This window comes from Phalangium opilio, unplaced genomic scaffold (genome assembly GCF_054372755.1).
Source record: "Phalangium opilio isolate 3A_F unplaced genomic scaffold, DU_Popi_V2 ptg000046l_1, whole genome shotgun sequence".
NCBI lineage: Eukaryota > Metazoa > Arthropoda > Arachnida > Opiliones > Phalangiidae > Phalangium > Phalangium opilio.
Window position 1 is genome coordinate 2,560,015 of NW_028324169.1, and position 10,156 is coordinate 2,570,170.

The window sequence follows — 10,156 nt, forward strand, 5'->3', positions numbered from 1 at the left end:
TGTAATAACCGTAGCACGCGACATTGAGCGCGTGACCTGGAAGTTTAGTTCGCTATATGCAGGATAGGCTCGAGAATAGGTCTTATAATTAGTAGAATCGATTAAAAATCACTTCATTTTCCTCTTCACCCTCCCTTTAAGGCCAGTGAAAGTCCCTGCTACCAGGGTGTACGATAACATCCCTCCTTCGAAGAATCTATACAAAAGCTCTTGCTAGGTGGTTCTTCGCTTCACAGGTGTGGGTTTTTTAGGGGAAATCACGGAAGATCTTCGACGCAACTATAGAAGCGCTATTTCATCGTTACAAACCCCCACTAGGGTTGAGCAAGGAGTGAAGCCTAAGAAATCAGGAGGTTGTGGTGAAACGTATGAAATAGAGAATTTGTAAAAAATAACAAAATTAAAAAGTAGCATCGGAACAAGTTGAACAACAAACAAAATAAAAAAAATAAATATCGAAAACGGGAACATTCACTTAAACGTCATTTGACAATTTTAATTTTCTGTTCGTCTTACTTTTTCAAGAAATACCGATGACAACACAAGTTAAAATTTATTGTCCTTTGACTGTCTCGCCAACACCGAAACAATAAATTTCCCTTTTATATGTTTTCTTTATTACATTTCGCGAAAATGACGAATTAAATAGTTTTCTTATTTTTACTTTTGGGCGAAATTTGACGGAATAAATTTTGCTCTTATCCGGCAACAATTTCGAATAGTTGTGACTTTTGTTGTTGTTGTATAACGGGTATTAAAAGTTATTAAGGGTTTTACTTTTGGTATGATTGAAAGGGATTTGGGATCATGTGTATTATTTAAAAGCTTGAGTTTTTTCAGTTTTCCTTATGTCGAATCCTTCTAGTTCTGTATTTCTAAATAGTGGTAAAATATTGATTGTCTTTAAGTTTTTAATGAGGGAAAAAACAATATCCGAACCTTCAGCCATCTGAAAAAAAAACACCTTATCGATTGTTTTTTAAGGCTTGGCCAATACAAGTCTTTTTTATTATATAATTTCAGTACAAGTTTTGACCTCCTACTAAGCTATACCTCTAACGCATAGGTAAATTCCTCTTTTTGGAGAGTTAAGGGGGGGGGCGTTTGGTGTAGAAAGCTGGGTGTGGAATCACGTGGGAATGCTCTTCTGTATAAGCAAAGAAAAGCTGCCCAGTGCACAATCAAAGGGCAATCTTGCAGAAGGGTAAAGAGGAACTAGCCTAGTTTAGCAGTGTTCCGCGATCGGTCGTCACCCGCCGCAGTCCTTGAGACCTTGACTTAATTCTGGAAGTTGAAGAAGTTCTGTTTAGTCAAGAACAAACTGGGAAGTTTTATGAAGGAACCTGGTTGGAAACGTCTATAATTATTCAAAAGGTACCGGCATCCGAAAAATAATTATATCCAGAAATGTGATTTTATTATATATATACCGGTATATAATTTATTAAATATTCCAGTGTGCTCATATGGTATATTCTTCACGGTGGAATTTTCCCTTCAAGTCAACTTTATTTTCACCTAACTTCAATTCGCTTCAACGAATAGAAAGGTATGTCAGCACTTTAATTACAGCTCTTAAGTTAAATCAAAAATGTTCATAACCCCCATCAAAAGGAAATATTGTAGAAAAATTAATATGTTAATCTCGTTGTGTTTGGGGGAAATCGGAAACTTTGAAAAGTGGGATGTAGTATCAAATCTAGATTATAGGGGTGAATTTCTCTCCAATAATTCCCATACATATTTATAAAAGAGTAAGTTAATTTCCCTTTGTGTTCGGCGGACTATTTTAAGGTGGGTTTAAGCGAGGGGACGGACATAAAAAGCGTACCAGTCCACCGGATTTGTAATGAATATTATTTTCCAATAATTCCCCTACATAATTGTAAAAGTTATCGAGTAAGTTAATGGGACCAATAAGGTGGAGTGCGTATCTCGTAGGATTTCGCGAGGCGTCGAGTTAAGGTTTTTTTCGCGCCATTTCATGATTGCGTTTTTGGCGGGAAATCCAGGATGAATACACTCCTCTGAAATTATTTTATTCTAATATGGGTTAAAGACCGACGACCGGCTTCCAGTAAAAAAGGAGCATCCAGAGTTGGAGACTAACAATGGGGCGACCTTGACGATTTTCTAGGAAAAGTTGGAAGGGTTCTTGCCGAGGGGTCGGACATATGGCATTTTTTGTTCGGAATTTTGAAAGTAATATAATGTAGGAGGGATTTTCATTTGTCAATTCTGTATTCTATAGGACGTATCTAAAGATTTCGGAATTTCAATGAAAATGTATGGGATTTTGGCTAGTGCCCGACCCCTCGGTTCTCGCTAACCGTTTCCCCTGCGGGAGACGAAAATTTAAGAATGGAAAGTTTTCCACACTCGGAGGGGAATTACGGGCTGGTCACTCTTTCTATAAGTTCTGCTTAGAGAGAGGTGCTTGGCCTCTCGAACCAACCCGCTAGGGATTATAATAGTGGAAAACTACCCTTTTTTTAGATTTTAGAGAGATAAACAGATTTTTTCTTTACGTTAGTTTTTGGGTTTTTTAGGTTTTAATTTTTTAAATTTTAGGTGTGAATTTTTAGTTTTTGAATATTAAATTTTTGGGGTTACATTAAATTATGTTTAAGTTATTTTACACGTGGTAGCCTATGTAAGAAAATTTCCCTCGGAAAGTTGCCTCTCTCTGATTGGATGAATTCAAATATTGGGCCGCCAAGTGCTTTTTTACGAGAAAGGGACGACTTGCACTAGCTAAAGCTAGAGATACGTACTTTCCCCTATTTTCTTCTGAAATCACTTTATTTTCCTTTTCACCCTCCCTTTAACGGAATTGGCAAATGAGATCATGCCATTGCCTCCTATATCTATCAAGGCCCGTTCATTGCGATATTTCTCCTTCTTAAAAGTGACATTTTAGTTCGCCAGAACTAAGGTATGACGTTTGCATACGTAGAACTGACAGTCTGACATTACTCTATGGGTTTTGGATTTTTTTTTGGGTATTTTTGGTAAAACGCATGGGATTTGTAGGAATGCCCGACCCCTCGGGTTTAATTTACCGGTACGTTAGAGGCAAAGTGAAGTCTGGGTTCGATTTCTTATTTATAAAAAGCCCTATTCATTAGCAAAAATTTACTAGCAAAATATTTATTTAGGATTTTATTTTAGACTTACTCGGAAAGTATTTAGTGACGTGGTCGATGAGAAATTATAGGATTTATATTAATTTTCAGATGTGGTTCACGTGTCCCATGAAAACCTGCTCCAATTTTACCACTAATCAATTCCAATCGTACTTTAAACATTGCTCCTATCATAAACATCTACCCTCAGTGAAATATTATTGTAGCTTACCATCATGTGAACAAGCTTTTTATAAATTTGACACTTTTAAAACACACACTTACCGCTACCACAAGTCACTATTAAATTCCAATAACACCTCGAATAACGATTCTAATATTTTGAACAAAACTCCACCCAATCATCCGGGATACAACTGCAATATTTGCAATTACCATTGCAGGCTCTTAAAAGACCTTTCCCTCCATTTCAAAGTACATGATCGGGATAAGGGACAAATATTTTCGTGTCCTGTAGTTGGGTGCATGCTTCGAAGGTATGCAAATCTGACTTCACTTAGATGCCACTTTAATCGAATGCATAAAATAGAGTATAAAGCAAAGCGTGAAACACTAACTGAAGTTGATGGTTTTTCTGCCCAAGATAGGCTCGATACGATAAATTTAGCAGAACAAGATAATGAAGTTCTTAATATGGCTGCCAATGTTCCAGAGTCTCACGCAGAATTAGATTATGAAAGAGAACACTTAGCTAATCATTCCAATTCTGAACCAGAATCGGATGATTTGTTTGCCACCAGCCTTGGCTTGTTTTACCTTAAACTTCAGGCCAAAAAGTTTTTACCAAATTCCACAATTCAGTTTGTAGCGGAAGAAATATCAAATTTAAATCAGCTAGAGAAATCCTGTTCAGCTAAAAAACTTGAAAGAGATCTAGAAAAAAATGGAATCCCAAGGGATGTTATAGCTAAGGTCCTCAATAGCTACTCCGAAAGTTCCCTTATGGAGAAAACAAACGAGGATTTAAAAACTATACATTTGAGGAAAAAGTTTTACAAAAACAAAATGAATTATGTAGAACCAGTTCAGATATTGGTAGGACATGAAAAAGGTGATAAATGTTTCTATCACTACGTTAAAATAAGTGAAACGTTGACCGCTCTTCTGTCGAATGACGATGTTTCCAAACTTATAAATTTCCCTAAACCTACCTATGTTCATGGGAAAGACCAGATTTTAAAGGATATTGTACACGGGAAAGTTTTTAAAAAGTATTATATTGAAAATGAAAAAACCCTACACCTGTTAATATTCCAAGATGCTTTTGAAACAGTCAACCCACTGGGTTCTGCAAAAACATTACACAAAATAGTCGGAGTTTATTATACTCTAGTAAATATACCACCCGAGTTTAGGTCTACCGTAGATCATATGCAGTTAGTTCTTTTATGTAAAGACTCAAATTTTAAACTTTTTGGTTTTAATCGTTGTTTAAGGAGATTCGTTATGGACCTCAAGACCTTAGAATCAGATGGGTTTTTATTTAAAGGAGAAAAATATGTGGTGAGAGTAACTAGCCTCTTGGGAGATAACTTAGGTAATCACGAAATTGGTGGCTTTCAAAGAAACTTCACGAATGGGTATATTTGCCGTTTTTGTCACATTAAGGCTCAGGACATAAAAAATGGAAAAGTATTCTCTGAAAGGACAGCCGAATCTTACAAAAAAGACGTGAAAAAATTAAATTTGAACAAAGAGCTGATTTCTAGCCGCGGTATTCAAGTCGATTCGGTATTTAATGAACTTGAAAACTTTCATGTTTGCAATCCCGGCCTGGCCCCATGTTTAGCGCATGACCTATTCGAAGGTGTTGTGGCATACGACTTGTACCAGTTTTTGTCCTACTTTATTGTAGTAAAAAAATGGTTTTCTTGGAGTTACTACAACTGGAGAATATTGAAATTTTCGTATTTGGGGAAAGATATGGGAAACAAGCCGTGTGTGGCGAAAGGTCATTCTAAGAAACTAGTTGGCGATGCTTCCCAAATTTGGTGCCTTCTAAGACTTTTATCACTACTTTTCAAAGAGAAAATAAAAGATTATTCTGATCCTGTTTGGGGGTTATACTTGCTATTGAAAAAAGTAGTTGAAATCATAACATCTCCGAATATATCAAAAACCGAAGTAGTGGTACTAAAGCGCATGCTTTTGGAATATAAAATGGCTTTGGTGGAGCAGTTTCCTGAATATAAATTAAAAGCTAAGCACCATTATGTAATTGACCACTATCCGTCCCTTATTCTCCACTTTGGTCCTTTAATTCGCTTATGGACCCTTCGTTTCGAAAGCAAACATTCAGTGTATAAAAGATACGCTCAAAACACCAAAAACTTCATTAATATCACTAAAACTTTGTCAGAAAAACATCAACTTCAGCAGGCTTATTTTTTATCTGGAACACCCTTTCCGCCAATTATTGAGCTTACTAGAACTAAAGAATTTAATCACAATATTTTTGGTAACGAAATTCATCTCGCAAGTGTTAAATGGAATTTTAATAGAAAAAATACTGTGTTAGCGGACAAGTTGGGTTTTAAAGGCACATCCTATGAAAAAGGAAATTTTGTTATTTTTGAATCGGGAGAAGATTACATAGTTTTTGGTGAGATAATAACCATGATAGTTTATAAAAACTCCACCGTGATCGGCTATGTGTCCCTTTACAACTCAGCTTCATTACCTAATTTACATGTATATGAGTTGACTGAAATAGGGAAAAAGGTAGTAGTAGAGATTTCTGATCTCTCAGACTTTTATCCACTGCCAAGCTATCACGTTTATGGAAAAAGATTGATTTCGCTTAAGCACTCTGTTAATCATCCTATGGCTTGATTAAAACTAATGCAAAGTAAAGGACTGAAATAACTACTCCACCAATTCCCAAAAAGGGAAAAATCCATGGTACATTTAAACTAAAGTTATTTGTAGGCCAGTTTTAAATGCCAAAGGTCTTATGCCGTACTTTTTGTTATTCATTAGATGACTGCAATTGAAGAATTCACCGAGGTAGACGAATTCGTCAAAAATTCTCTCCATAATTTGACATGGGATGAAGTAAAAGAAATTACGAAACTGCTGAAGGATATAGGCGGGGAAAAGGTCTGCGATTTAAAATATTTAACTGAAGATGATTTAAAACCATCGAGGCTAATGCCACTTCAAATAAGGAAACTTATATCAAATGCAAAACAAGCGGCAGGAAAAAACTTGAATGAAGGTATCTCTAAAAATTTGTATATTAAAAAAATATAGTCAGAATCAGTTTGATCATGAAATTTAAATCTTCGCATTGAGAAGAGACAGACCTGCTTGCTAACGAGTGGCCATTATCGTTACCACAATGGTTTATACTCAATGTTTAAAGGGAAGATGAAGTTACGAAACGAGTTGCATTTATTTGATAAAAGGAGTTATTATAAAACGCACCGGAATATCCCCGTTTATTTTTAATAATTATTTAAAGTCCTCAATATTAGGCCTAAAAGAGCCTCCTCTATATTAATATTATCCTTTTCAAACGTGAAATTCTACCGCAAATTCTTTCGCGCACGACAGTTGGTTATATTCATGGGCGTCGCGTGCTTTTGAAATGATATGGCAAATGAAATCAAAAGGAAGAATTTGCGGTACAATATGCGGAAGCTCTTTTAGGCCTAATGTTGCAGACTTTAAAAAATAATTTGCAAATAACGGGAATGTTTCCTTAAGGGGGATAAGACGGCTGACGGACCCCCTTTATATATTGCCCTATAATGATTAGAAGATTAGGCTTAACATACATTAAGCCTAATAGGATAGGTTAGGTTTTGTTTGGTTAGGTTAGTATATAAAGGGGGGTCCGTCAGCCGTCTTCTAGCCCCGGTAAGTTTTTTTATTAATGGCTTTGGATTTCTAATAGCTTCCTTTATCAAATAAAAGCAACTTGTTTCAATGCTTCACCATCCCTTTAAGGGTTTGCATGGGGGTAAACGATTAGAACGAAAACCCTACCCAAACAGCTCAAATTACTGACCATATAGTGCAAGTCAACATATACTTTTGTAGCATTTTTAATTTTAGTCTTTCTTTTTTGAAATATTTCAGATCCTGAAGTAACTATTTGCGCCGACGTTGGCCCTCTTGAAACGCAATGTTCCAGTGGTTCTAAACACAAGAGGAAATCTCTAGAACCAGTAAGTTGTAAATCTTATATAATTGTACAGTATTGGAAGTTGAAGAGTAAAATAATCGATTTTCTTCGATTTTTCTACTTGCAATAAAACCATGTTTGCTTGAATGTATAATTATAAATGTTTATTTCGTTTAAGTATGGAGGGATTCAACCATCCTGGTCTGATAAATACAAAGTGACCTCGGACATATTCACAAGACAAGTGCAGAATCACCTGGAAAAGGCAACCATATTGCCTGAAAACATTCGACATTTAGTCGTCCGTCAGCTTGTCGAGGCATCTTTGAAAAAATGTTTACGTCCATCGAGGAAGGACATGAGAAGTTTGGCACAAAGCTTTATGAAGAGCTTCCCAGGAAGAGTCTTGGACCAAGTTGATGGAGAAATAATACAGGATAAAAATGGTCATGATGGCTACGGAAGCTTGGTGATTCAATTATATAATAGACTAGAAAACTTATCCAGGGTTAACGAAAAAATAATGCCACGAGTTCGAGATGTTGATCCGGCTAAAAAGGGTCGTTTGAGCTTAGAACACAGTGAAGAGTATTATTTCAAGCCTGAGATCAATGAAGCTGACGAAGTCTCTTTAGAAAAGCTAAGGACTGAGCTAGTTAAAATGGCAATGGAAAATCATCCTTTGGAGGGTGTTTTAATGGAAAAATTTAAGCAAACGTATGCTCTGCAAAGAATGGAAATTAACGATGGCACAAATGTCGATGAATTGCTAAAAAAATGGCCGTATCTATTTGAATTTCACGGAGCCATGGCTCATGTACAAGAATTAGTTAGAAAAGACTTGGAAAAAAACTTTCATAATTTTTTTGAAAGAAGGAACAATAATTTTTGCAATTTTTTTGCTAAAAGCAAAAAGACTGTATGTGTAGAAGTGTTGTCCAATTTAAAGCTATGCCAAGAAAAAGACAACAATTTAGTGGCCGGGGCAGTTATCCTACTCATAATGGAACACTTTCATGAAAATGCTACGGACATATTTTTTCATTTTGAGGTAACTAAAAATGGTTAGTTCTGCCATCAGAAATTAACATTACCTCTTCTTATATTTTTTAGTCTGGAACTGATAAGAAAGAAATCGAGAAAAAAGTTCCTATTCATCCAGCTCTTATCATTTTGGGTGAAGTATATTTGAAAATTAACTTGTAAATCTGACCTTAATTTATGTCAATAATAACCTAAATCTGCTCTTTTTAGGTTCTAAAATGGGCACAGGAAAAGCTTCCCAGTTGATGGTGAGCATTGACAAGAAGATTATAAATGACCATCTACCTGGAAATGAGTTAATTTCAGCACTATGTTTCTATTTTAGCACGTTCTACGTGTTTAATATAAAATATCCACCGTCATGCATTGCAACATTTTTGTTTTTTCAAAGGTATGTACTTTCGATCATTTTTGTGAGTGCTTAAATATAGCATAATGGCGATTGTGATAAATCAATGAATATTTAATTTTCAGGTATTTGGCAAAAATAAGTACAAATAGTACAACCATTAAGACTGCAATTAATTCAAAACTCACTGGGTTAATGAACAAAGTATCTCACATCGATTGGACTGAATAACAATCTGTAAGTTAAATTTTCAATCCTAATTTTCTGGGAAAAAGAATTTCTATTATTTTAACACGGTTAAACAAAGACTAATGAAGTTTTAAAAAGGTTTTGGCTTCAAACCTAAATTTTTAAAAGTTTCAAAAATGTTTTACCAAAATGGCTTCAGTGTAGACTGATGCTGCGCTCGCGTGAGATTTTTTTTAAAGAGCATAAACTGCCCAAAGAAATTTTTTATCGGTTTATTTTAAGTCATATTTAAATTAACGGAAGACTTAGTTTTAACAAAGTAAATCGATTCAAAAATGGTTGCCTGGGAACTTCACGCTCCCCTTAGACGTAGTGCCATGCGGGTTGTTGAAGCGCGTGATTGCAAACTTACGCTACTGACGATTTTAGGCTGTAGTAAATCATTTATTAATTTCTAAATGAATTATCTAAAATTAGTCTTAAACGTTTTTTAAATAATTAAGTTTTAAATCGTGAAAACAAATCAGGAAAATGGAATCATTTAAATTAATACGAAGCTAAGGATCCCCACTTTCTTACAATGGCCTTCCAATAATTAGAAAATAGTACCTTTCCCTCCATAATAAACTTTTTATCGTTTGTCTTTTCAGAATTCCTTGGGCTCTTCTAAATAAACCAAATGTAGTCTTTTCAAAATAAAATGTCATGTTTCTTTAAATTACAATTTCATTATTGTAAACTGAAATTGTTCATTAAACCCAAAAGGCTTTGTTTAATTTATCTGTTAACTTGAATAGTTCAACTTTATATCTTTGGAATTTACAGCTTTGTGTGGAAATACCATGTTAGTTCATAACATTTAGAAAATTTAGTTAAGAAATTTACAGGGAATATATTTAAAATTCTAGTCAACTCTCTTAATGCATCTTTACCTGGACATAAGTATTTTTGTAGTATTTACAGAAGCTGTACTTATTTTATGCAGTTTAACACCTGACAATTTAATCTACTTTCTCAAGGGAGGTTTTACTGGAATATTTCACAGAATTTACGTTTTTGTACTGCTAAATAAAACAAGGGTTTTAATGCACTATAAACGGCACACCTTTTTGAAATTGCGTTTTGGTTCCTGTATAATCTACCAATATCCCTCATGATATTGTTACACGAGCCTATGCTATAGAATATACAAGTGTAGCACTTTCAAAAATTGCAGCTTGGTTCCTGTAAAATCTACCAATATCCCTCATGATATTGCTACACGAGCCTATGCTATAGAATATACAGATTTACGCCTAT

The 10,156-nt window shown here is 35.0% G+C and overlaps 1 protein-coding gene across 3 annotated transcripts; it reads left to right on the plus strand.

The window, feature by feature from the left end:
* Positions 1–1,210: 1,210 nt before the first annotated feature.
* Positions 1,211–9,637, plus strand: LOC149675797 (uncharacterized). 3 transcript variants are annotated; one of them, XM_089838652.1, is made up of 9 exons: positions 1,211–1,374; positions 1,458–1,549; positions 6,126–6,363; positions 7,230–7,318; positions 7,454–8,326; positions 8,389–8,452; positions 8,530–8,710; positions 8,794–8,905; positions 9,508–9,637. In XM_089838652.1, exons 3-8 carry the CDS (start codon positions 6,126–6,128, stop codon positions 8,897–8,899), a joined length of 1,551 nt encoding a protein of 516 aa, XP_089694778.1. In that variant the 5' UTR covers positions 1,211–1,374; positions 1,458–1,549; the 3' UTR covers positions 8,900–8,905; positions 9,508–9,637. The 3 variants fall into 3 exon arrangements, 1 of the variants encoding a protein (XP_089694778.1); XR_016366679.1 differs by lacking the exons at positions 1,211–1,374; positions 1,458–1,549; positions 7,230–7,318; ... (3 more) ...; positions 8,794–8,905; positions 9,508–9,637 and adding exons at positions 3,399–3,622; positions 4,583–6,047 and having other exon boundaries at positions 6,126–6,264; XR_016366678.1 differs by lacking the exons at positions 1,211–1,374; positions 1,458–1,549; positions 7,230–7,318; ... (3 more) ...; positions 8,794–8,905; positions 9,508–9,637 and adding an exon at positions 3,399–6,047 and having other exon boundaries at positions 6,126–6,264.
* The last annotated feature ends 519 nt before the right edge of the window (positions 9,638–10,156 follow it).

Bases quoted from the DNA above. Each gene is read 5' to 3' on its own strand.
- LOC149675797 (XM_089838652.1), top strand. From the start codon at position 6,126: ATGACTGCAATTGAAGAATTCACCGAGGTAGACGAATTCGTCAAAAAT. The intron at 6,364-7,229 runs GTATCTCTAAAA...GAAATATTTCAG, and splicing joins AGGAAAAAACTTGAATGAAG to ATCCTGAAGTAACTATTTGC. The intron at 8,327-8,388 runs GTAACTAAAAAT...TATATTTTTTAG, and splicing joins ACATATTTTTTCATTTTGAG to TCTGGAACTGATAAGAAAGA.